We start from the raw sequence: 27,621 nt of genomic DNA, 5'->3' as shown, positions 1-27,621 counted from the left end.
GGAAGATAAAAACAACATAATTCAATCATTTTAAGGCAAAAAGTGTACAATTTACAAACATATAAGAGTAAAGAAACTGAGATCACTGAGCCGGGTAACAGAGTGGATATATTTATAAATATATTTATATACGTTTGGCGCGGCCGATTGAAACCAAAATACGAGGTGCACATTTACATGTTATAGTAGTCTTATATACAAAATTTCAACGTTCTGAGGCTACTCGTTTTTGAGTTATGCGAGATACGTACGTACGTACGCACGCACGTACGTAGGTACGTATATACGTTCGTACAGACGCCACGAAAAATTCTTTTCAGAATTCATTTTAAAGCAGCTTTTTAGTTTTTTTGGAGGAAAAGAGTCTTTTATTCTGTCCTTACGTACAGATATCACGCAAAAACATCGTTAAATTGCATTCGAAAGCGGTCAAAGTGGATATTTTCGTTGAAATATGCTGCCTGAAGCTTTTCGCGATTACAATACTTCCTTTTTACTTCGCACAAGTAAGTAAAAAAAGATATTTACGAATTGGTTGCTTGCTTGAAAAGAACAAACTGATTTCTTAATTCATATTGAAATATTAAGCATGTTCTTTTCAGGTGTACAAAGAATTTATAAATTTTGCTTTGGCAGCAGTCCGCTCATCAGCCGAGCTTGCCCGTTAGTAAGTTATTAAAGTCGATCTTTTAACTGAGTACAAATCAATGTATTAATTTAATTTGTTCTGTAGTTGTTTATTTATAAAAACAGGTTGTTTTATTTTGTAACACAAAAATTAAACCTAGATATACACTGACTACCAATAAGTATTTAGACACCTATGCAAGTGGAGATATCTGCGGTCCTAAGGTACGTTACGGACTCCGCCGGTATGTATCGTGTAGGAAACTGCATCGGCTTTGGTCGCATGCAAGATGCCTCGCAGTTCGGAGCTCTCTTATTTCGAGAAAGGTATAATTATCGGGTATCACAAATGTGGCCGATCCGTAAGGGACATATGTAGCGATCTGAAGTACCCAAAATCGACAGTGGCCTAAGTGATTAAGAAGTGGAAGGTGAGCGGTGATTGTCGGAATGTGCCCCGAGTCGGCAGACCAGCGAAACTTGGAGATAGAGACCGACGAGTGCTGTCGAGAGAAATTCGGAAGAACCGCACCCAACCGATGGCCCTCATCCGCGAGGAGTTTCAACAGGCATCCGGGAGTATTTATTCAATGAATACCATCCGTAAGGAAGCACATCTGCTTGGTATTCATGGTCGTGCTGCTGCCCATAAGCCTTTGATCACAAAGTCCAACCGCGCTGCTAGGTTAATGTGGTGAAAAGCACATCGAAACTGGACCGTAGATCAATGGAAACGGGTTCTTTGGAGTGACGAATCAAGGTTCACCCTTTACCGTTCGGATGGCAGGGTCTGGGTCTGGCGTCTACCTGGAGAACGTCTCCTGCCAGAATGCATTGTGCCAACAGTCAAGTTCGGCGAAGGTGGAATTATGGTCTGGGTGTGTTTCTCCTGGTATGGGCTGGGACCCTTGGTCCCCTTCATGGTAAGCTCAACACCGATGCCTACTGCACTATTTTGGATGACAATGTGCTTCCTACGTTATGGCAGTTTTACGGGTTGGACCCCTGTTACTTTCAGGACGACAATGTCATGTTGTCATGTTTCGACGTTAACCAAGGTATGGTGCCAATGGAGTTCATCGAATGGACTGGCCTGCCCAGAGTCCAGAACCCTATCGAGAACCTCTGGGACTCGTTGCGTCGCCGAATTCAGGGGTGCACTACCCGTGCAAAATCGGTGGAGGAACTTCTATGTCTTCTCCAAGCCGAGTAGAAGAAAATACCTCTAGCTATCATAGAAAGACTTGTGGAAAGTATGCCCCGGAGAGTCCACGCTGTACTTACGTCTCGTGGAGGCTCTACCAACTATTGATTTTTAATAAAGTTAGTTTTTCTTTTCTATCACAGGTGTCCAAATACTTATTGGTAGTCAGTGTACAAGTGTAGCTTGGTTTCCGCTGTTTGTTTGTAATACATTTCAGACAACCGGGGAAAAGATTTTTCGCTCTTTAAAAATTCATCACCCGTTATTTACTACAGTAATTTTGATGTAGTTAGCAAAACGAAAATTTCTCTGGTATTCCCAATAACCATAAATGCAAACTATGAGCAAGTATCAAAGCTTAAGTATGTTGCAAATTATTTAAAAATATTGAGAAACAACTCTCCTTCCCTACCACGGCTGGCCCACTAGCAGCTGAGAGATAAAGTTGCTGAACTCTGGTAGTTCTGTCCCGAATACCGCCGAATGGACTAGTCGCATGGACATTTCCTTATCTGTAACATGTATTTGAGCCAGTTTCTACTAGATATTCCTCGAGAGCTTTGCCACAATTAAGTAAACTAAACCAAACTACACCCTTCGTTGTCTGTCTGCGTGAAAACTATAAAAAAAACCTGGCGTGAATTAGTATGCTTTTTTTTTTTTTTTTTTTTTTGCTATCATATGGAATGGAAATTTTAACAGTAAATTATTCTTTAAAAGAATTTGCTGATTTTTTCAGTAATACTACACACATTTAACAAAATTGAACAATTTATTAAAAACACACAAATGCAATAAAACAATCAACTTACAATATACTAGTCAATCAAGTTGTATCAGTTTATTACACGCAAAAAAATCGGAATCAATTTACAAACAATCAATGTACATATAATTAATGAATATTTACACTGTAGTTCGGTGTTTTGAATAAGTTGCTTAATTTATTAAGAAACTTAAGAAAGCTTACATTGTGCTTTATGTGTATCAGAATAAGCCTACGTTTACCAAATTGCAGCTAGGACTTCATTCAAACAAACTTCTATTGAATCTCGACAGTAAATATATTCAATAATATTTGTAATTTTATTTGATAACAAGATTCGGAGCTCAAATGTCGTTATCCCTTATTGATTTTCGCCCTGTGGTCAGTATTTAAAAATTTCTTCTATTTCTGAAAATTATGATTGGCTAAGCGTAACAGTGGTGAAGAAATAAATGTCAATTGTGGTTTGTATATATGACATTATGGCACGGTTTCTGGGATACCAATCTGTCTCCAATGATTCGGCTTCCCACTAAATCGAAGATGATAATTAAGTATCATTCCTGATCACACCGAAAATGAGCTCTATAAGTATTTGATTTATTTCGTAATGTCTATTAACTGCAAGAGGTAAATGGTTTAAAATACTGGAAATGTTATGCAATTTTTGTCTTGCAGACGGAATTTTAGTACAGTTGTTTAATCCATATTCAAATGTGACAGCAAAAGCAGAACGTAGGAAAATGACAACATAATTATAACAAGAAATACATAAAACTAACAGTGGCGCAATGCAAGTTTAACATTAAAAGAAAAGTTTTACTAATAATATAATACAAATTTAACATTGAAAATACAACACAAATTCAACATATATTATATATATCAGTTTAATACTAAAAATATAATACAAGATGCTAAAACATAAATCGAATAGGGTGTGGCAGGGGAAAAACCTAAAAGCATTAGTGTATTCAGAGGCAGGAAGGTGCTACAGAAAACATAACCACGCCTCCATAGAAGCTGTGCACTCACTTTCCAACCCTGACCCAGAATAATCCGTCAATTTTCGACGCACTGGAACAGAATATAAGCAACGCCATCACCACCATCCAATGGGAAGAGCTATAGCAAGTCATACTGAATGTGATTCATTGGACCAAACTTGTGCCTAGACCATGATGGTCAACATTTCCTGCAGTATGGAAGGAATCACAGGAGTAGGCTTATCTTTCACTTACTTGAATAACACTGCCTTAGAATTCATGTGTTTTGAGTTTGGTTTATCTTGAACCAACTGTTACAAATTTAACGTAAAAAATACAGTGCATTTATACTTTACAAATGAAATGTGATGTTATTAATTATTTAAGCTACCATCCAAGTGTGCTAATATTTGGAGTTGGAGTATTGAAAATGTTGTTTCAAAATGTTGTGAAGTTTGATGCTGGTCATCGTACCTTCTATCTAGCCATGCTGCAGTATTTGGTTTCTTACACCATATTGAATACAAGAATATTTTTGCATACATTTCAGAAGGATAGGATATTTTAAATTCTACAGTAACTGTACAGAACGTAATAAAAGTTCATTTCCAAGAGAAATGAAGTGGATCTTTACAGTATGAGTCTTACCTCACTGGATTCATTTCTTTGGGATCATTTTGGCAAAACTGATTCAGAATGCTGCTGATCCGAAGCGGATCTGATTAAGGTAATATGGGACTTAGACGTAATATTCCTTTATTAATATTATTTTATATTGATATTGTAATATGGTAATTTTTATTTTTTTTATTTTTGTGAGGTATGAGAAATTTTGGATTATTCTGAGTCTTCCTAAAATTTAGGATGGGCCTATATGGTAATCAGAGCTTGGCCTGTAAGATATTCCTGAAGTTCCCAGATTAAGGCAGGTTCGAAGAATATCCCTGTTTCATATGCTACACTGTAATAAAGCACACTCAAAAACTTCACTTTTCAGAATTTTTGGTATTATTTAGATAACAAAGTTGTTCCAAAGCACATTCCGCAACGTTATGATACCGTTATGCATCAACTTCACCCTTAATTCCACCAACATAAACTTCATCGTTATATATCAGTTATCTTATATTTTAGAACCCTGTTACTGGATTTTTACTGAGTCTGTTTTTTTTAATTCAGTACACTGTAATGAATCTTTGTAAGTATCAGGTAAATTCGAAGGAGGATATAAACTAATTTTCAGTCCTTTTCGATACATTTCGTCGAAACGTTACAACTCAACAACATTGCAGTTAAGACATAAGGAATAATGAACACATGAAATTACAAAATTTCAAGTTTTAAGATATACCAGTGTATACAGATATACACTTTTCTAATAATAGCTTTTTAAAGAAAGAAATTGTGGATAGCTGAGGACAAGAGATGATCTGATTCTTATTTGGAGAACATCGAGTTCATCTCCTGAGTATAGTATAAATGACTAGTTTCCCTCTTTTCTCCCCCAGCATTGTTGAAAAATAATTAGCGTAGACTAAAACCCACATCATGGAAATTACTAAACAACTAAATGAAGGGAATTTGCCATGTGCTGAAGATAATCCTATTAGGAAGTTATTATGTGCTGAGGTGAATGCGGTAGAACGTGATCCACGCACTGCTTGAATAACATTTGCATCGATAACAGACTTGAAACGATCTCTCCAAAACTCGCATCTGTACCTGTCTGGTCTGAGACGTACACTTTCTTCAACATCGATGTCCAAGTATTCTGGTTGTTCAAATGTGAACTCCGGCCATCTTAGTGTTCCGGGAATATTTGGATTGCTGAAAGAAACAAAATGACTTTTCAGTGACAGTAATATCAAGCAGCTTATGTGAATAGTGCAAAACAAAATAAATTATCTAAGCTTACCATAAGTGTACTTCCCAATACCATCTTAACCACCGTTATTTAAATCTACCTACCTTTCGCTCTCAGTGGCCCTTCTAAGAACGTTTCGCTACTAATTTTGAGACATTTTGTGATCCACAGCGTTTACCGTTAACTTAAAATGAATTTTATCTTAAAAAGAAAGGTTCATTTCTTGTCATATAGCACCATTTAGGTTCGTCAGTGACAAAGGATTAAACTACTAAACTCTGGTAGTTTCCATTCCTTATTTAGTTTTAGTAATGTCCTGACGATGGCTAAATTCCAGTGTTGCCAGATTGTGCGATTTTTCACTATTTTGTTACTTTTAATAAACTTGTGCTACTAAATTATGTTAATGCAATTTTGCAAATTTTCTGCTCCTCCGTCATTTCCTTGTGCTACTTTTTGCTACTTAAAAACCAATTTTTAATACTTCATCAAATTTATATATGTTAATGATGTAGCTATTCAACTTAATTTATGATTAAAACTAATAATTTATTTATACTTCAGCAAAAGTTCATAACACGCACACCTGCCATCATAGACCATGAGTACATGTGTAGTCACTACCAGCAGTAGTAGCTGGTATTTTTATGTGTTTTATTGATCACTTTGTTTAATATTGTGATAATCTATAAGCAGGATTCCAAAGTTAAGTCATATTATATACTGTGCTAAATAAAATATGAATTATGAGTACCAGGAAGAAATTCAACTCTACTTTTCAAAATACTTCGCTAAAATATCCATATTTGAACTTTAGCTAGAAAGAATAAAAACAAACAACACAAAAGCTTATTACAACTCACATAATGTGAACTGAGGGCACATAAAATTGATTTAATGAATCAATTTTTGAAGCATAAACCAAACTGTATATTTGAAACGGTGGTATTAGAGTGTCTTCATTGTAAATCAACCGCAGATGTACACTACGGGAAAAAAAAGGGGTGAGAAGTTTTAAATTTCTCGTCCTACTGGTCCGATTGACAAAATTGTGTTTTTCATGTCTCGAAAGCGCGACTTAGGATATATATTAGATTGTTCTAATATATTGGTATTTTGACACAAAATCGGACTTTTCTGAAATGACATGCCATTTCGTTTTCAATATTTCGTTGGTGCAACATTTACGGAGAAATTCAAAAATTTATCTTGGGGCATTTTTTCAGTTTGCGCCAAGAATAATTCACTTGGCGAACTTCTTAATTTATGGCAACCTATTTTCCTTTCCTGTTTTTCATTGTGGACGAGCGGAAAAAAGTCATCGTTCATACTTTCAAATAATTTTAACAAAGTGCGTATTATTGTTTGGCGTTATTATCGCTAAAAAAAAGATGCCAAATTTCAAAATGCTCCAATATATATATTCATGTATATCTTAGAAAGTTTTAAATAAAAAAACTGTAATTTTTTGCAGATATGACTAGAAATACAGAAATACATCTACTTTAAGATGATTTAAAAAATTTTATAGGTTATAATACAAATTTTTTTTCGAAAAATATATAAAAAATATTTAAAAATACAACTTTAAAAAATAAATTACAAAATATGTGCGAATTATATTTGGATTAAGCCTAAATTTCGAATTCTGAAAGAAGGAATCAAGTAAGTTTAATAAAAAAGAGATATTAATAAATATATATCAAATTCAATTAGCAATGGGGAGCTAAAATCATGAGAGCTAATGTTTTAAAAACTAATCTATAGATTTTTGTAAAACTTGGCAGTTTGGCATAATTTGAGATGTAGAATCGAAATATGGAAAAAAAAGGCCTTGCCTTGCGCTTTAAATTATCTTGTGAGTCGTTAGGCTAATCTACCACATTTTGAATTTGTTCATCGTTACGTACTTCTGTTAAGCCAGAATTACTTGGCTTGTGTAAATCGAAGTTGTGTAATTGCTAAGTTTGTGTTCTAATAAAAGAGTTTTATGCACACTTCTTCTGACTTTTGTTTTGTTTCACGAGCTAGAAGATAATTCTTCAATAGATTTTTTTCTATAGTGTATGCTTCTTATGAGAACTAGACTTTCTAAGCTCTTTTAAAGAACATAGTTGATAATTAAAACTGGATAAAATTTAAGCTTAAAAAGGTTTAGGTTTACAAAAGTAGTCATTAATTTCGACTAGTAAGAAAACCTAAACGAATATTTAAATGCATTTGTTCAGTTTAATTAATAGTTTACTTTAAACCTTTTTCTCTATGTTTGATAACTGGATAAAATTTCGAATTATTAGTTTTAAATTTAATAACCTCTTCCACATTTTCTGTCCATTTAGTTTGGCAAAACGGCAAAGAAATAGAGACCGAATTCGGTAGCGATTGACGTGGTTAAGTTTTTGCGAGCTGCTCTGTTAGACCTCAACGTTTCGGTTTCTGTAACCTCCTTTTCAGAGACAGAAATTCCATAATCTGTCTTCAGGATTTTTATACTCGTGTGGGTAAGTAATACTTTACGTAGTTAAAAGCAAATATTTATTAGAACTGAAAGCATATCTAAAGATTTGCTTTTGATTCTAACAAGTAAAGACTTGCGAATAACATTGGACACTTTTGTTTGTTAATTTGTAATTAGACTGATATTAAAACAATACTATAATAACTTTTTAATTAAATCTTTTAGTTAATATTTGATTTGGATTTCAAAATTGTGTTTCCTTATTACATGTAATTAACTATACGTGGGCACAAGCTTGTCATGCTTTTCTCTGCCAACCTATAGTCTTATAATGTTGATAGCAAGCATGTCTGTTTAGATTGATATTAATAATTAATACATCAAAATAAATTATGAAATTTGCATTAATTTTAAAATATTCTTCGAATTCTTTTCTTTGATGAAAGGTAAAAATATCATTAAAGGCGGCTTTTGAAATTACTCCCAAATAATCATACCTGATAATGCCTAACAGGTTGCCTAACATTTCTATGTATGCTAAGGCATACATAGAAATGTTAGACACACATACATAGATAATGCCTATGTATAATTCTATGTATGCTAAGGCATACATAAATTCTATGTATGCTAAGGCATACATAGATAATGCCTAACATTTCTATGTATGCTAAGGCATACATAGAAATGTGTGTCTAACTAGACACACATTTCTATGTGTATTATTTCTGCAACAGCAGCTGTAGAAAATTTCAGGACCGATTATGGCGTCTATCAAATTCATATCGTATAGTTAATTATATATGTATGTATGTAGCAAAATAAATTGAAAATTTATTTATAAATTTTTAGTACATTATATCACTTCTGCATCTGTCTTGCTATCCAGATGATAGTAAATAGAACAACTTTGAAAGTTTGAAAAATAAGTAACCTTAGGGCAGTTTTCTGAAGACAAGAATAACCATCAGAGGCTGATTAATGTCTTTAATAACAGGGAAGTGTAAGTCTTCCGTACAGTAGTCTTTTAATACGTGAGTGAAATGATAATGCTTCGGAAATGCCCTTGAGAAAGCAGGAAAAGGCGAGTGAGGAAAAAATTCTTAATATGCGAAAGATATTAGAAAATCATAATTCAAATAAAAAGTTAAAAGATCAATTCGCGTTTTTATACGCAGTGATTCGTTTTCTTCGCTACGGACAAATTTTGTTTCAGAGAATGTTGAAATTCAATTTAGATATCCATATTCATTTTGCTTCCGTTCGTGAACACTGACGAAATTTTGGAAAGATGAGAAGGCTGGTGCTCTAGCATAGCTATTTATATCTCAGCGTTCCTGATTTTCACTGGAAGAGCTTTAATAGAAATGAACAGAGAATATATGGCCTCAGCAAATGCATAGTGGACCAAAATAGTTTTTCCTACAGATTTTCACAGATCAATATTCAACAGATTTTATATCAACTCAATTTTTGACTGGGCATAGCAATTTTAAGAGCTATTTCAAGCGATATGGACATGTTTGAAGTGCTTTGGGGAGCTGCGGTTCCGACGAAGAAGATATTAAGCATATTCGTCTTGAGTGCGTTTATCATGTCCTGCACGGGAAGATATTTCAGACCAATTTGAAGCCCTTGGCGTGGCCACCAATTTAATCTGAACTTTTACGGACTACAGAGACAATTTCTGCTTTTCGGATCTCGATTTAGATTATTGAGTTCTCTTTATTTTATTTCATTTTATTTTTTTAATTTATTCTTTTCCGTATCATTTTTAAAAACTTTTTCTGCCTTTGCAATGCTATTGTACCATTTGTTTATTTATTTTGATAGAGCTATAACTGTCTTCTGAAAACCTCGTGGTATATTTTGTGGAACAAGAGGAGTTGGGATTAGAGTTAAAAAAAGAAAAAAAGAAAAGATAGCATGTGTACTCTTAGTTATCAGAGAACACAAGGTTAATGTTATGTATGTTATTACAATTGGATATAGACATATGAGAGCGATATAACGGAACTAGCGGATTGCTAAAATGTAAAATGTTATTAATCTGTTATTTAGTCTAATTGATCTGCTTTTCCGTTCTCGTTTATATAAATATTCATTGTAATGCATTTTATTTTTGGAAAATCATCCTGCAGAGCAACTTACGTTTACAGGCATGCTATGAAAAACCACTGTTGTCCGTTTCATAAATAATCATAGTTTAGAAGCATTAAATGACTCAAATGCTAGTAAAAGTGATTATCTGTATATCTACTTACTGTATACAAATCACATTCCTTCTTCACTGAATGATTAATCTCAATACAAGGCTTTTCTGATATATATATAATTCGTATATATAATAAGAATAATAATTCGTATATTCGTATATATATAAGAGAGATTTTTATTGATTTATTTATCTTATAATATAAAATGATTATATTTTGGCTTTGTAGATTTGTGAAGATGCATGCTTTTCTTTCTTCATAATCAAACCAACTTCCAATGTGGAGCCGATGTATCATACACTAAAAATGGCTCTTAAAAATGTGCGTAAAAATGGCTTTTTTTACTTAAAATTTGGCATGAATATACTCCCGTACAATGATTGACTATCCATTATGATAATATATTCATTATATCCTCATTATTGGTATTTAAGTACTTCGAGATGGACCTTCAGTTTAATGATCTCTTCTTGATACTATTCTTCTGCCTTATCCTTTAAGGGCTTCTCGTAACAGCATTCTTTTTGCCGTTTTTATAGATTTTCTTCGTTGTATAACACTTCCACCACCACCCGGGAAAACTGCCAGGGATTTGAATCGGGGCTACGCAGCTCTAATTAACTTCACCGAATTTATTTCTATTATGTTTAATTTTGATAATTAATCTTCTTTTATTCTTTCATGTCAAGTGCGCATGTGAAGTCCTTAGTCTTACCCTGCTTGGCACTGCCGTCAAATGTTCCCTCCTTGTTTTGCCTATAGTTATGCAGTTTAACCTTTCGTCTTCGGCCATTCCTTCTGCGTCTACCTTTTGAATTCTATGTGCTCTTTGATTTCCTTCTATGTCAGTGCCATTTTTAGAAGTCACTCATAGATGGAACTCTTAATTTGTCTCCTGTTCATCATCTACATTAATTTTTTCCTGTTACACATTTTGTCTTTGCTTTACAAGTAACACAATATTGGAATCAGTGTATGGCTCACGAACACTAAATCATTTTTTAAAAAAGAATTTCATGATTTTTTTCCTATGATCCATAAAAGCAAAGGGATTTACAGCTGTTTTAGAAATAATTAATTATGTGTTATCAAATGAGGTTGTAAGGTTTATATTAAGTTTTTAACAGTTATCTTTAGTTAAAGTTATTTTCCTATTCTTACTAATTTCAGCTTACAATTTCCTACCAGAATGTGTTTTTAGAATCGCGTTTAATGCAAATGCGTAAGAGTGGTATTCAAGTCGAAGTTCCACTGACTGAGACCCAGAGTTTCTGACCAGCGCGCGTTCGCCTTTGGCTACACTCTCTCTAGGCTGTTATTACGCTCGGCCGTATTTTAGGCCCTTGATAGCTTCGTCACCTTAAATGACATTTAGGGGCCCAACTACATAGAAATTCTTGATAGCTTCGGCTATATCTTTTAGTTAAGTTTTACTTAATTTTTATTTCTTATTACTTCAAGAGGGTGCAAAGAGAACTCATGCTCAAGTGGAAGCTTTGCTGTAGCTCTGAGAAAGGTGACGACAGTAAATTCTTATTTTGAATAATAAAGGGTAATTAACCCTTCTTGAGCTTTACGTCTCTGTTCCCGAACTCAAGCGATTCTTGCTTATCTGTTCACGAGGTTCTTGCATATTTAGCTGTTAAATAAAAGAGTGGAACACCACAAGGTATTTATACTTTAATGTATATAATTATAAAAGCTATTACATGTACTTGTTGCAGATAAATTTCTAAGATAAGTAATATTAAGAGGCAAACATTGCAAATCACAGTTTAAAAAATAACTAACAATAATTGAATAATAGTATGTGCAGTTACATTTCATTAAGCGAAACGTAAGCCTTGTCAGTCCACAGGACATTTGACAACCATTGCGCCTTTTTTATCCTATAAAAAACACTATTTGCAAAATCATGATGTGTTTTGAACTCGGCTGGTTTCAGTTCTTGTATACTCATAATCCACATGAAATGCACAGTGTCACCTTTAGGAAAACAATGTAACTAATCTGAAAACCAAATTTTTAATTATAAAAAATCCCACGGCTTTATGTGTTTTTCTGCGAAACCCACATCATGCTACTGTCCATGTCTTTCTAGTTATTAAATTTTTAATTTTTTAATTATTTTTTGATCACCCGGTAACTATATATATATTCCTCAACTATTTTTCCTGTTTAGTTTTAATTTAAACGTAATCAGTATTCAGTGTAGGATTTACATTTAAGCTACGCAAGCTATAACTTAGCCCCCCTTTCTTAGGGGCACCCCCAAAAAATTGTCCGAGTGATCAATTGTCATATATACTTAAATATTTTTTTTTCCAATGCCGCACTTCCAGAACGTCCCATACTCTTCATCCAATTATTTTAACGCGCCTTTTTAAAGAAACAAAGGGCTATTGGGTCTAGGGGATGGAACGTATAAAATATATAATTTCTTTTATTACAAACATGGGGATTCCCTTGTGTTGCTCCGCTATACTGGCTCCGATGGTTGCAAATTGCTTTGGAGAAAGATCTTTTTCTCTGCTGTAGAGAATAAAAAATGAATAAATGAATTTAGAACAAAAATGACTCAAGATAAATTATGTTCCCTCAGTCTCGTGTGCATAGAAACTGACAAACTACACAGTTTATGATTTTATGATATCATCAGTGACTTTGCTCTGGCAAAGGCAAGAAATAAAATAATTTAATTTAATATAATTCCTTAATACATGTGACATGTTTCAAAAGATTAGATAATAAGCTCCTATAAATTGTGTCTTTTAAAATAACTTTTTGTTTCTTTTCACCAGAGTTTGCATTTTAAAGTTTTTATGAATAAAACTGGTTTTAAGTTAAAGATTTATTATTTTACTATCAGATCCTTCTTAATTGTATTTCAATTTAACCCTCTAGGTACCCGAAATTCATATGTGGCACACGCGCAAATCTAAAATATGTTACTAATTTCATGATCTGCATTCGTAAGCGATACATTATGGGTTATTTACTTTTTCAGTTATCAGAAAATGTTCAGCATCTGAATTCGAAACACTTTTCGCCATTGAACGTTTTTCGGTTTTAACAAAATTGTATCCACATAAATCTAGATAAACCGATTAGAATGATCTTTGATCATTAAGTATCTTACATATTCTTCATTTCATCAAGGAAGCAGAAATTAAACATACTGTTTGAAAATATGATATGGTTTCTAAGGTAAATCCATTAGCATCTTAAACTAGAGACCGTCCATACGAAAAATCGTTGTTAAAAGTAATTAGCCTCTGAAATTTAATCTTTGGTTTCTTTCTAGCAGATTTTTTTCATTTCTATAATTTCGTTTTAATTTTGCATATTTTACATATTTCCTTAAGCATATCGGCCCTTACATATTTCCTTAAGCATCTAATCGGCGCTATAAAGCCTTGTTCTTAATGAACGTTTTACATCGGAGGCAGCAGGCTACAGCAAAGAAGAGAACAAACAGAGGCGAACAAAAAAAGATCGGCGACCACAGAGCGTAAGAATGCGCAGAGATTTTTAATACCAAGGTATGATTACATTAAATAGATTACATTTCAGATCGTACAACAAAAACGTTTACATTAAACGAATTAAATTTTATATGCAAAACAGATAAATATCCGGATGGTGGGTTGAATTGGGCAAGAGTGATCAAATGACCGATTACTTTTCAGAATGATGACCTTTCATATAACAGAAGTTAGAATTGTATTAGAAAAGTGCTATTTTTAGTATCAAAAGGGGAGCATGCTCAAACTTAAAAGAGGAGTTAAATAAATATTGTTAAGTTTCTATTAGAAAAGTAGATATTTATAGTTTCTATTTGAAATGTAAGTATATATATATATATATATATATATATATATATATATATATATATATACTGTGAAGATGGGTGTTTAAAGAAATCGATGAATGTAAGAATAGATCGCGAAAAAGAATCGATACGTCAAAGATTAGACACATAAGAACCAGTGATATCTGCCTTGAGAATGATGCCGTTGCTAAACATCTCTGCAAGGGAATCTGATGTGTATTTATGTTGCATATTAATTCAACGAGCCATATATAAAACTATTGCATTAGGGTACTGAAAATAAGAATCCAGCACAAAACAATTAATTTTTATTCCTCTTATTTATTCAATAGAGATTTTAAGTGCAGATAAACATGACTGATAGAAAGAAATACGGAAAATAACACATCTTGAATGAAAGCTCTCATTATATAATAAATAGACACAATACATATGGCTTAATATTTAAGCACATTTTGACTATAATTTGTTGCAACATAAAAGTGCTCTAAAAGGAATAAATGAATGATATAATTACCCTGTTTTAGCAAAGGCTAACCATCTATCCATTATTCGTTCGGTCAGTTGCTCCTCTTCTGGGGTGAAATTTGCATGTAATGGATTCCCGAATACATATTCCATTTCATCAAAATGAGTGCATCCCATCCATTCTGCTAATGGTGTAGAAGAAGGGCGGTGACTGAATACGTAGAAATACACAGGATTACGTAAGGAATGTATTTCAGCGTTAAAGACAGACCCGCACGTTATCAAGTAGTCTCCAAGCGAATCGCTCATTGCTTGTGTGTAAGCATCCGAAGTCCCATTTTTAACACTGTTCACATAAAAGTCAGCGATTTTCCCTTCATCCTTCTGCTCGGTGTTCTTGTAGATGAATCGTGTTATTTGATAAGCCATTCTTCTACTTACTGTCTTGATATTGTCTTTTCCATACACTCCAAAATAATCAGGAGCGGCTGCAGAGAGAAAGAATGTACCTTCATTTTTATTTATACCAATCAGCATTTCTGTATCTTTAAAATTCCCTTCCAGAAGGTTGTAGACAATTGCTTTTGGCATATTAGGAACGCCTATCCGAGGAAGGAATGTTATTGGATGGATCTTCATCAAAATACCTTCAGCAGCGGATAGTGTCCTAGCTGGTAATCTTCTCAAGCAACTCACGATGAGTCGGGGATCTGTTCTCAGCGTAGTATTCTTATCGGCGCAACCCACCATCGTGGCTAATCTTTGCGAAAGTTTATAAAGCCGTCCATCTTCATCCAAACTCATTGGTTGTATGCCTGCTCCACTCTGCAAGATGACTCGTTTGAAGAGATGCCTCGTTAAATTAGCAGCAAGATGTCCCGAAACAGACATTGCACCTGCGCTCTCGCCTATCAAAACAATGTGATGAGGATTACCTCCAAAAGCTTCAGCATTATTGTAAACCCAGTTTAATGCTAAAACTTGATCATAAGCACCCATATTTCCTTCAACTTCCTCCGTGAAAGCGGAAAAAAAGCCCATTACACCAACCCGATAATTTATGGTAACGACTATAACATCTCCACGGCTTGCCATCCTAGTTCCATCATAAACACGCATGTTAGAAGAACCAAGATTAAAAGCTCCACCATGGATGAAAAAAATTACAGGTTTCAGGTTATTTCTTTTTTTCGAATAGGGAACCCACATATTCAAATACAAACAGTCTTCTGTCATATTCTCTATGTTAGGCATGTAATAATATTGTGAAGCATTCTGTATGCAAGTTGGTGCTAATTTTGAAGCATCATATACTCCGAACCAGGAACGTTTCGGAACTGGTTTCATGAATCTCAGTCTACCGACAGGAGGCTCGGCATAAGGAATGCCTAGAAAGGCCTCTATTTCTGGCTCTGATGAAACAGTTATGCCTTGTACTGGTCCACTATTGGTCATAACCACTCTGTCTGAGAAAGCTGTACTGATGAAGCTCAAGATGAAAAGAAGTTTGAAATTTTTCATTGTGATAAATACCCTGAAAAAAGAAACACATATTAAGTCAGATTTTTTTTTCTGTTATAATAACAATGTACCTTAATGATAGAATAATTTTACAAAGAAAATTTATATCACAGAGTAATACGCAACATATAAAAATAATGTAAATATGTACCAAAATATAAATCCCATTGTATAAAAAATAAATATGTATTATATGAAACAGATTAATTTGCAGTTATTTCGCTTAAAAATTAATTTTGTTTTATGTTTATGGAAAAAATTTGAAGCTAATTATTTTTAAAAGTATCTGTCAATGATAGTAATAATAAGAGAAAAAAATATAAAAAATTTAAAAATTCAAATTTCATTTCTATAGTTAATGTATGATTTGGAATTGTCAAATGGATTTATGAAGCCATATTATGACTTTTATTTAGTTATTGATCTTGATTTTTTAATGTTTTAAACTAACTAAACAATAAACTGAAAAATAAAGAATAAAATCTTTAAAAAATTATAATAATGTAATGCATTGACTACTTTTTATTTCCTTACTAGCGAATATACCCGATGCCAGTTAATGTAGATTGAGAGTAATGTATCTGAGAACAGAGAGAACGATACCGCTGTAATCCTTCTCTAATAACAATGCAAAAAATACGATTCATAGTCACACATTTTTCAGTCTGATGTGTATTCAAACCAGATAAAAAATTTCGATAGAAAAATAAACTAATTCTCTCTAATAATATCAGCTTTAAATCACGCAAGCAGTTCACACAGTTTTTAATGATTTTTGTTTTTCCAATCAAATGGTCATAAAAGCTGAAGTACCATCCAATGTTTCACTTATGTTCAATTTTAGTCGATTAAATGTGGCAAAAAATTGATCATAATTGTTCAGAAATAAATAACGCGAACAAAAAAACAAACAAACACACAAACAGGCATTCCTCTTTATATACGTAAATTTTGTAAAACTTACAAATTTTTACTTCCTTGTACGAAGTAAAAAGGAAGTGTTGTAATAGCGAAAAGTTTCAGGCAGCATATTTCAACGAAAACATCCATTTTGACCGCTATCAAATGCAATTTAACGATGTTTTTGCGTGATATCTATACGTGAGAACAGAATAAAAGACTCTTTTCCTCCAAAAAAATTATAAAACTGCTTTAAAATGAATTCTGAGGAGAATTTTTCGTGTCGTCTGTACGAACGTATGTATATACGTATGTATCTCGCATAAACGAGTAGCCTCAGAACGTTGAAATTTTGTATATAGGACTGCTATAACATGTAGACGTGCACCTCGTATTTTGGTTGCAATCGGCCGCACCAAACGTATATAAATATATTTATATATATATCCACTCTGCTACCCGGCTCAGTGATCTCAGTTTCTTACTCTTATATGTTTCTAAATTGTACATTTTTTGCTTTAAATGATTGAATTATGTTATTCTATTTTCAGTATTTTTAGAATTATCAACAATTTCAAAGTTGTTTAAGTGACGCTAAGCCTGATAATTTTTTTGATGGCGGCCATTGCTTGTTTACATTTGAAACAGCAGAATAGTGGATTTGTTGCCAATCTAGAGAAACTTAGCTTCGCAAAAACAAAGAAATTTCATTTATTATTGCGAATTAAATCATGCTTAATTCTTTCTGGAATTTTTTCGAGGAAATAAGTGTTTAAAATTTACTTCGTAATTTTTAATACATATATTAATATAAATATTTTGCGTTTTTATGTATTTTTGTGTTGTCGCGAAGTGAGAATTGAATTAATTGAATGAGAAATAGTCAATCGTCTGTGAAAAAAACTGTTTCTTTTTTTTTTTTTTTTTTTTTTTTTTTGCTTAATTTCTTTTATACATCGTTCTAGGTCTATTACAGTATTTGAATAGAACGTGGGGCAACGATTAGATAATTCTTTAAATGATGTAAATTTTGTGCATTATGAGTTATAATATGAACGAAATATAATACTGTTAAGTGAACCTAGCGCCAGAGTGTCGCTGTGGTAAACAAATAGACTGAAATTTAAAGAATGCATTTATTCTATTGTGGTTTATGCGCTGTCGGCGAAGTAGATTTAATTCAATTCAGTAAGTTTAAATGAAATGCAAGAAAAAATGCGTGTAATTTAAGATTCCGTACAAGGAAGTCATGTGGTGTACACATCAGATTTTTTATTAACAAACTCTACGATTTGAAGGTAGCAGTAGCAACACTTTTCGAAATAAAGCTTTTTATCTCCTACGCTCGAGACTGTTGTCACTCGGAAAACAACGAGTGCGAAAATGAGTGTTTTCAGAGTTTTTAATTAATATCTCGGTTGGTTAATGTCGTACGAAGATAGGAATAGTCGAAATACAATCCCAATAATTTTTGGAACCGGAAATAATGTATTTAATGTTTGGCTATGCTATCTATATCTCACTGTAAAACTTCCGAATTTTTTATTAACAAACTCTACAATTTGAAAGCGAGCAAGGGCCGTACTTCTCGATGTCGAGTGAGATTCTTTCTTAAAATCTGTTTAGACGCAAATCAATGAACGAAGATACATGTAGACCAGACGAGAGGAATATACTTGTAGAACATTTTCTTAGAGCGAAACAAATAGGAAATATTTGCCATTAAAACAAGATGTTGTGAACATCGAAACATGTGCCAGGTACGAAAGGATCCTTAGTACTATAATTCTCTGAACGCTTTAGAGATCATAGAATATTATTCAAAACATGTTTATAGAAATTATAATCCGACATCAGTATATTTTGGTGGAATACAAAACCAGAGTAATAGAGTGATATCTTAAAATTGAAACACATTGCCAAAATTTCGAACAAGTTTCACAATTAATTTTTTGTAACTAATTTTTATTTTTTATGTATACCATCATTTGCTTCTCACGCCATTTTAGTCATGTTCTCCAAATATACACATGTAGTTAATATTTAACTTGTAAGAGTACGTGAAAATATAACGGTTAATTTAATTTAATAGAAGTACAGCAGCATAATAGTTAATTGCAGGTATCTTGTCTTCGCGAACTTAACCAGCAATTGCCGCATCAACGGATGGATTGAAATCCCTCCTGTAGCAGTTATTTCTAAATTTATTAGCCTTAGCGTCAACTTAGCATTCCGACTAGTTCGTCGACCTTTTGATTTAGCTCCGAATGCTGTAGGTATGGACGCTGAACTTCTTCTTCTCATGAAAAAATATATGTTTCAGTTTCTGCAAGTTTCACCGGAACCCTTGAACTGTAAATCTATTTTGTGTCTATCTATAAATTGAAAATTTCTATAAGAATTTCTATTTGGTATCATTTCTGTTAATTAATTGTGTAGAGTCATTAGGTATTTTTTTGGAAGCAGGAGAAGTTAAAAATGAGCAAAACCTTCACCAGGAATCGAACCACGGACCTCTGGAAAACGCGCTCTGCGTACAGACCACCACATTACGGAGGCATGCTAAGAAGGCGGGAGAAATACCTTATATATCAAGCATTTTAAAGAGCAACTGGGGTTTTAGGGGACCCAAATCGCCAAACCCTGGGTGTGGAGAATTATCATCCACCACTCTTTAAGTTCTTGCGCCACTGTTTAGGCGCCCGAAAAATACCTAATACCGAAAAATGCCTACCGCCGCATTAAAATACCTAATGCTAGAGACATTAGGTATTTTTTTGGGAGTAGGAGAAGAAAAAAAGAGCAACGCCTTCGCCGGGAATAAAATCACGGACCACTGGAATACGCGGCCAGCGTGCAGACCACCACACTACGAAGGCATGCTAAGAAGGCGGGAGAAATACCTTACAATTGCTATTCGGGTTATCAGTCGAAAACAAAAGCTAAATTCGGCCGCCTCATGAGCAGTTGTAAGCAGTTAATAAACAATCCTAAAACTTTTTGCTATCGAAAGCCATTTTAACAGATCGGAGCCAAAAGCAAAATTCAGTTGCTTTAGCAGTAGTTGGAGAATTAGGTGAATTTAATAAACATCTGCAGCTGTAGATGACTTAATTTGCATTTTAAGAACTTATTGCAACAACGGGACTTATGTATATTTTGTATAAACTTGAGCAAGTATGAATTTTTAGTGATGATGGATGTAATTTTACATGCAAGTGTATACGAAAAAACGTTTTATAACAAGTGCAGTCCCATGCTAAATAACATAAACATTATTAAAAAATTTAAAAGCTTTCAGATTTTATATTATACACAAAGCAGACGCTTTTTCATTTACATACGCTTTCGAGAGTATTTGGGCTAATGTTCCTTGGGTTAAAATATTTAAAACAGCCTATCTTATCTTTAGAATTTTCGACAGACAGTCTCGTGAGCAGGAGATAAAAATGACTCCTTCTTTACAGTGTTGCCCTTTCTCGCTTTGAAATCGTTGAGTTTATTAATCAAAAATTTTTAACGGCTTACAAAATATGAAATAGTTAATAAAACAAATTCTAAATTCAAAATTCGGCATCCAGTTGCCCATGTTCGGATGGAGGATCACGTTATTCAAATTTTGATGGCTCTAGGTACCGTCGTTTTTTTTTTTTTTTTTTTTTTTTTTATTCACAATGCGAAAAACATAAATACATTCATGCAGATTCTTCATTATTTTAATTCCTTTAAACATATTACAGGGCGATAATAGTCGGTGTCAACAATTTAAAAAGTGATTTGAAGTTTATAATGAATAGCCCCGAAATGCTGTTTTGAGACTAATAGCCCTTTTTTTGTCTACCGTCCCCTTGGGCTAAAGGTATTTAAAAACAGATCTTCAGAATTTCCACTAACAGTCTCCCGCTACCTCCCCTTTGGGCTAAAAATATTATAACCATTCTTTGTCCTACCATTAAATTGAATTAAACCCTACTTTCATAACTGTATTTTTTTATGTAAGAGACGAGAACTGGTACTATGAAAGAGGAAGATCTATTTGATTTGATAAATATGAAAGGTCATGATTGCAGTTAATAAGCGGTCTAGAGATCTGCAAGAAGTGCAGGAGAATTCTGGAAGACTGAAAATTATAAGTGTTAGGAACAGGTCATTGATCTGAGATCGTGTTTTCTCCGGACTTTTGAGTCCTTCTGATCTCTTTTGGAAAATTTACTCTATTAGTATTATTTTCAGGTTTTCAAACTGCTGCCGTTGCTGAAATTTCATTACCTTTTAAGTGCCTCATTTTAACTTTTTATTTTGAAATAAAAATCCGATATGAACTCTATGTACCAATCTCAAATTTATGAGCTAAATTAGCTTGAATATTTAAATTATTTTAATAATAAATTTATAAATGATTTTCGTTTTATGTTCTTCATTAACTTCAATCGATAGCCTTTAAGAAACTTGTAGAGGCATTAGGTTATTTCGAAGCAGAAGAGATGAAAAATCAGCAATTCGGTCGTTGGGAATCGAACCATAGACCTCTCGAATACGCGTGGAACGTGCTGACCACTACACCACGAAGGCATGCTACGAAGGCGGGAGAAATAACTTATATACTCCCCTTTTTAAAGGGCGAGTGGGGTTTTTAGAGGACCCAATCGCCAAATCCTGCGGAGGAGACCACCTGTTTTAGTTCGGGCGCCATTGTAGAGAGTTATTTCGAAGCAGAAGAGATGAAAAATGAGCAGTGCCCTCCTACAGGCTGATTCCTAAAGGGTCGGTATTGATCCCATGGGAAAATAGATGAAATTTTAAAGGGGATCTGTGATGATAAAGGTGGTCTATTGGGATTCCACTGCCGAATGTGCACCAGCAGCTGATCGGCATAATCAGCATCCCATTGCAAAGGTATTTATGAATTATTTATTGATATAAAGCTACACCATAGGCGTTTTCAATCGGGAAGGAATTTCATAGCTTAAGGGGAGGCATCAGGCCAACCTTTTATTTAACTATTAAATATTTAGCTTTAGTTTATGACTGCAAAAAGCTACTTTTATTCAAATTTTTGTATTTGAGAAAATTTTTCTATATTTTTTGCTGTTTAATATATAAAACGCGTTAAAAAATAATCTAAACCTGAACAAATGTATTTTTCGAGTTTTGAAAGGGGAGGGGAATGATCTTCTAACAATGAAAAGGGCAAAAAAGGTTGAAAACCACCCCGTGTATCATATAATAAGGAAGAAATCATGCAAAATACATATGAAGGAAAACATGTACCAAAATTGCGATACATCTGATCTTGATATGAATGAGGCTAAAAGATCTGATCTGCATTAAAGGAAGATTTCAAGCTTAAGTCTTACTCAAAACACACAAGTTAGCTAAGGTTTAAAATTTTACGAAAGAAAATGTCTAGACTTTCCTTACTTCCTATCAACTGGATGGAGGTTAGTCAAGTCAACAATTTTCTAGGAAAAACACGAAACAGGTTCAATATTTTTGAATGAGTTAATTTAAGAATTAATTTAAGCAATTCTATACCAGAAGCAGAAAAAAATGTTCAGCGCATCAAGCGCAGCCATCATATCAATTAAAACTGAACTCCAATCTTTGCTCACTTTCAATCCTTGATTTCTTTTGAAATATTTGTTTATATTTGTAACATTTTATATAATAATAAAAAAATCTGGAACGTTTCATATTTTAACGGTCGCCTAAAAAACATTTTATTAAGCTTTCTTATGCTCTCGTTGAGCTTGCAGTCTACAAGTCTGCTGCTGCGAGTGCAGCTCGTTGTAAAAGTCTTTTTAACTTTTAATTAAGCATTGTTTTCTTTGCTTTTACACCATATAAAGCTCAACCGCGAACTCACAAAACTTTTTAAAGCAAATATATTATCATATATTTGGAATTCTAGATGCAGTGGTAAGTGTTGGCATGTATTTTATCTATTTTTTGTAGTTTATTTTTCATTTCGTCATATCAATGTTCAATTTTCTTTGCAAGGCAGCAGCAAAACTTTTTTTGTCTTTTATTATTAACATCTGTACGTACGTATGTATGTATCTCGCATAACTCAAAAACTAGTAGCTTCAGAAAGTTTAAACATATACATGGGGCTGCTATAACATGTAAATGTGCACCTGCCTTTTCGGCGGCATTAAAAGTACATAAGTGTATGTGTGTACATATATATATATTGTTTCACAAGAATTATAGCAAAGTTAAATGAAATTTAAATAAGCAATAATTAATCTTTTATTTTTTATTTTTACAATTAAGATTTCTTTAATTTTAAATTTATATTAACTTTTTACAAATAGAGAATATTTTGTAAATTCATATATATATATATACCCACTCTCTTACTCAGCTCGGTGAGCGCAGTTTTTTTTTTCTTATATGTTTGAAAATTGTGCATTTTTTTGCTTTAAAAGTGATTGCATTATGTTGTCCTTATGTTTCGGTAACGTTTTTATGCCTTTAGTTAATCTGTATGCAATAAATTGTTAGCAATTTAAAAGTTGTTTAAATGTGACTAAGCCTAACAGACCAGGCATTTGTTTACATTTGAAACTTGGCAGAACGGGTATTAAGTATTTCAGTATTAAGTCAGTTTTCGTCGAGTGGGACCAAAAGTAAGCTTTCAGTTGTGTGCACAGAAAAATCTGCTTTCTTGCCCGCTGCCGATTCGTTTGTTTTTCGCAGAAAATGTACTTTTAATTGTAAAAAACGTTTAACTGTTTTACCTGTATTTGGTGTTTTAAGTTTTTCTATAATTTCCATTTTATAATGAAAATATTTTGAGTTTTTATGTATTTTGATTTTGTCGCAAAGTGAGAACTGAATGAATTGAATGAGAATATATCTCTAATGAAATTCGAGGAAATACGTTTAAATGAAATGCAGAAAAAATGTGTATAATTTAATAGGCCGGACAAGCAAGTCATGTGGTGTCCACTTCAGATTTTTTATCTTAATTCTTTGAAACTCTTTGTTTAGTTTACAATTAATTAGAGGTTAATTATGAGTAAATTTCATGCTTCATGAAAGATGAAAGTACATTTATCGAGAACTGAGTTAAACTATCCAAACATGTGCATGAGAATTGTCTCAAAGTTTATTGAGAATAACTGTAAAAACACTGTAGAAGACTATAAAAGGTAAACGGTAGTACAATATAATTTCAAGAGAATGCAACACATATGCCGGATGAATTTTTGATTATTTTTGAAAAATTAATACTTGAAATTTTCTAATGCCTTTTTTTTTTCCCCAAAACGTTATTTTTCCAACGTTTATTCACATAAAATGATATCCAACTAGTTTACCATTTCAAATTCATGAATTTTTCCGAATTTCTCTCTTATGAGAATGAAAGGGCAATCAACTATGGGAGTGAGCAAAATCTTCGAATGAGTGTAAGAAGATACAGATTTTAATACTTAACTAGGCAATTCAAATTTTAAATTTTAACAGACAAAAATATTCCGATTTCAGGAAATTCAGATACTTTACTCAGATAATTTTAAAATATTTTATTTTAGTTTGCTCAAATGAGTGAATAAAATATAAGTGGAAAATCAAGAAGTACTCATTATTTTGTCAACTAGATCAGTAAAAATAAGATAAAAATAAGGAATTATCAGCATATTGTTATCAGTAAATATTAAAAAGAAAAATAACTTTTAAAGATAAATCTATTGATAGCTTTATTATTAATTAGTATTAAATGTATATAAATTGCCATGTATTGTATTTTATTATTTTATTAAATTGCCATTATTTATTTATTATTTTATTGTATTTCATTTTTATAAAATGGCATTTGTTAATTTTATTTATTGTGTAACATAAATAAAATTATAAATGAATTGCCATCTATACCATTATGTTGTTTGGGGTTAAATTCATTCTATAGTTTGGAACAAATAGTTTTTAATTCTCTTGTTTGAAATTTAAATGTTTTTCTATATGCGCTCTTCATAAAGGGAAAAGAAAGTGTTTCTCTTACAAGAAACAGATATAAGATAATAAAATAGCATTCCTAACAAACCTGAATAGAAAACAAAATTTGGATTTCAAATTTTATGTTTATATTATTGACAAGATTGAAAATTTATTTTATGGCTTTATTTACAATTTCATGTAGTATAGACCTTCCTTATAATGCGGAAGTCTAGAGCACATTGAAACCTACATTGCACGGCTGCTGTCATTTCAGAGTAAACGTTTGAGCGATAAAAAGTATTATTTGCATGTATAGGTATAAAAATAGCTATATATTTATTAAATAATTAACTTGAAAACGAAGGAAGAAAACACATTTTTACCCATTTCATTAATATATTATGTAAGTAAAAGGTAAAACCATAAATAAAAATATGCAGCACCATAAAGCATGCACAAAAAATAAATGCATACGATTCTATTTGCATATTTGTATGTAAATCGTCATACATATAAAAGTCGCACAAAAGTCATATAAAACATTTGAAAACATAATAACACTTATTTGCTTAAAAAATTGTAGCTTTTGTATATTGGCTTTGCAAAATTAGTTTTAAGAACATTTGGGAAAATTTCATTTATCACCCAAGCTTTACAATTTTCTATAAAGTTAATGATTTGTTCACAAAAAATTATACGATTTAAATTAAATTAATTTTCTGAACTTTTATTTATAAGACTTATTATTATCTAATACTATTCTAATATCCTAATATTATTTAGCTGATAGGCGGTTTCGCGGAACTGAATTATTTACATATGAGTTTTAGGCAGCACGCGTATAATATCCAAAAGCTCGGTTAATTTCAACATGAGCGTACTGTGCATTCCTAAGTCTAAACGTTGTTATTGTTGAACGTATGTTCTTGTTCATATGTATAATAATTAAATGCGCTTATTATTTATTTCCTCAGTTTGATTTAAAACATATGATAAATGTAAATCGAAAATTAAATGTTTATCTTTATCAAATAAAGAAAACTAAACCATTATTTCTATAAAAATAAATAAAAAGAACTTACATGTTTAAAAAATATCTTCTTCACGAGTCAACTAAGTAATTTTAAAATTTGTATTGCAATAGACAGCAAATATTTTACTTTCATCAATGCAGCATTTAAACTGAACTACAAACTCGGGCTAAAAAATCTTCCTTTCTAATCACACTTCTCAGATAACATTGCAGCCCTTTCGATATAACGACGGGCTAAACATAACGCCGGTTGACCTTGTGAACCGTGGAAGTTACATTTTTGCGTCACAAGGAAAGTTGCGTAACCCTTTTCACTTACCTTTAAGGTTTCAGCAATATATCGGAAAACCACTGAAGATGATTAAAAAAAAAAAAAAAAAAAGCTTTTATATTGTTTCATCTTGTTAAAAGTTGGTTGAAATATGGTTGACGTTCTCTGTAGGTGGTTCTGCAGTAGAAGGAAGTTCGTTCGTAAAGTGTGTAAAACAAAACATTTCGGGGAATTGTATTTTTGATTTTCAACGTAAAATTATATCATTATTTTATGTTCCAATAACAGTTTTTGTTGCCTCATGTTTTGAATAATTAAAAGTGCTAAATTGTTAAGCAAACAATGAGTTCTTTACTTTAACTATTCTGCGTTCCTAATTATCTATTAAAAGTGGGTAATATAGAAAATAAGAGTGATGCATGCTATTTTAATCTGATGTAATGCTTTTATATTCCAGAAATTCAGAACTTCCGTATTTAAGAAACCATTTACAAGCTGCTTTTTAGATGTTAGTCAGGCGTTGTAAATTCTGACTTTTGAAATGTCTTCTGAGTATTATATTATCAGATAAATTTCGCTCTGATTGTAGAATATCATATGATGTGACTAATTATGATTTACTCTCCGTCCACAAATAAGCACAAATTGGTTGAAAATGATGTCTGCCTGAATAGATAAGTTTAACAGCTATTAGAAAAATTCTGAAGAATAATCCTTTTATGTTTTGATTAGATAAGATTCATTGTTGTTAAGAAAAAGCGACTAAATAATAGCGTGCTAACGACTAGCTTGAAGCAAAGCAGTTATTATATGGCCTTTTTATGATATGTGCCATTGTTTTCTTTTATGTTAAACACTCTGTAACTTTTAACCTTTATGAATAATGGCAGATGAGTAAGTCAGTTGACGGATGACCTGTTCCCGATTTGCAGGGAATATTCTTCTGATAAGTGTAAGGTAAATTTTAATTGTAAGGTAAATTTTTGCTTTAGAAAGGTAAATTTTAATTTTATAATAGTTATTTTTCATGCCACTTCTGGCTAATGCATGCAATTCCTTACCGGAATGAGTTTTTAGAATCGCGTTAAATGCAAATGAGAAATAGTCTTAAAATAATGTCTTATAGGGAATGAAAATAATAAACGCATTGAGTGGCTACTATTTTCATACTGTCTCAACTTTATCTAAAATATTTGGGATGTTCCTTGAATATTGCTTTCAGTACCTTCAACTATTCTCTAATACTTGCAGAATTATCTTAATTATCTTACTAGAAGAGTGGGAATTATTGTGTTGTGAAATGAACTGAAGTAATAACCGGCGCGAGGCGCTGCTGTTTTGTGACATCAGCCTGCGTGCTGAATGTTTTCGAATGTTTTGAGTGTGTACGAACGAAAGCTGATCTCGGAAAAGCGATACTGTTTTGATGGAAATAAAGAATGATTTATTAAGAATTTTTTTTTGTCTTTATTCACAATGCACCCAGCCTCGGGTAGAGGCAGGCCCGCAACTGAACGAACTGTTTTAAATA

The 27,621-nt window shown here is 32.5% G+C and overlaps 2 protein-coding genes across 2 annotated transcripts in view; one reads left to right on the top strand and one right to left on the bottom strand.

Moving 5' to 3' along the window:
- LOC118180047 (acetylcholinesterase-1-like) overlaps window positions 1-27,621 on the top strand; it is a 320,676-nt gene that overhangs the window by 85,494 nt on the left and 207,561 nt on the right. The window lies entirely within an intron of this gene.
- On the bottom strand, window positions 2,585-26,039 carry LOC118189426 (acetylcholinesterase-1-like). Its single transcript, XM_085821641.1, has 3 exons — window positions 25,869-26,039; window positions 14,471-15,955; window positions 2,585-5,410 (listed from the first exon to the last, which is right to left on the bottom strand). Coding segments are annotated over exons 1-3 (1,857 nt in total). The 5' UTR covers window positions 25,871-26,039; the 3' UTR covers window positions 2,585-5,040.

The sequence above is a fragment of the Stegodyphus dumicola genome, chromosome 8 (assembly GCF_044657685.1).
Source record: "Stegodyphus dumicola isolate Sdum_Otavi_A_Nest chromosome 8, ASM4465768v1".
NCBI classification, from domain to species: domain Eukaryota; kingdom Metazoa; phylum Arthropoda; class Arachnida; order Araneae; family Eresidae; genus Stegodyphus; species Stegodyphus dumicola.
This window is presented reverse-complemented; position numbering and strand designations above follow the sequence as displayed.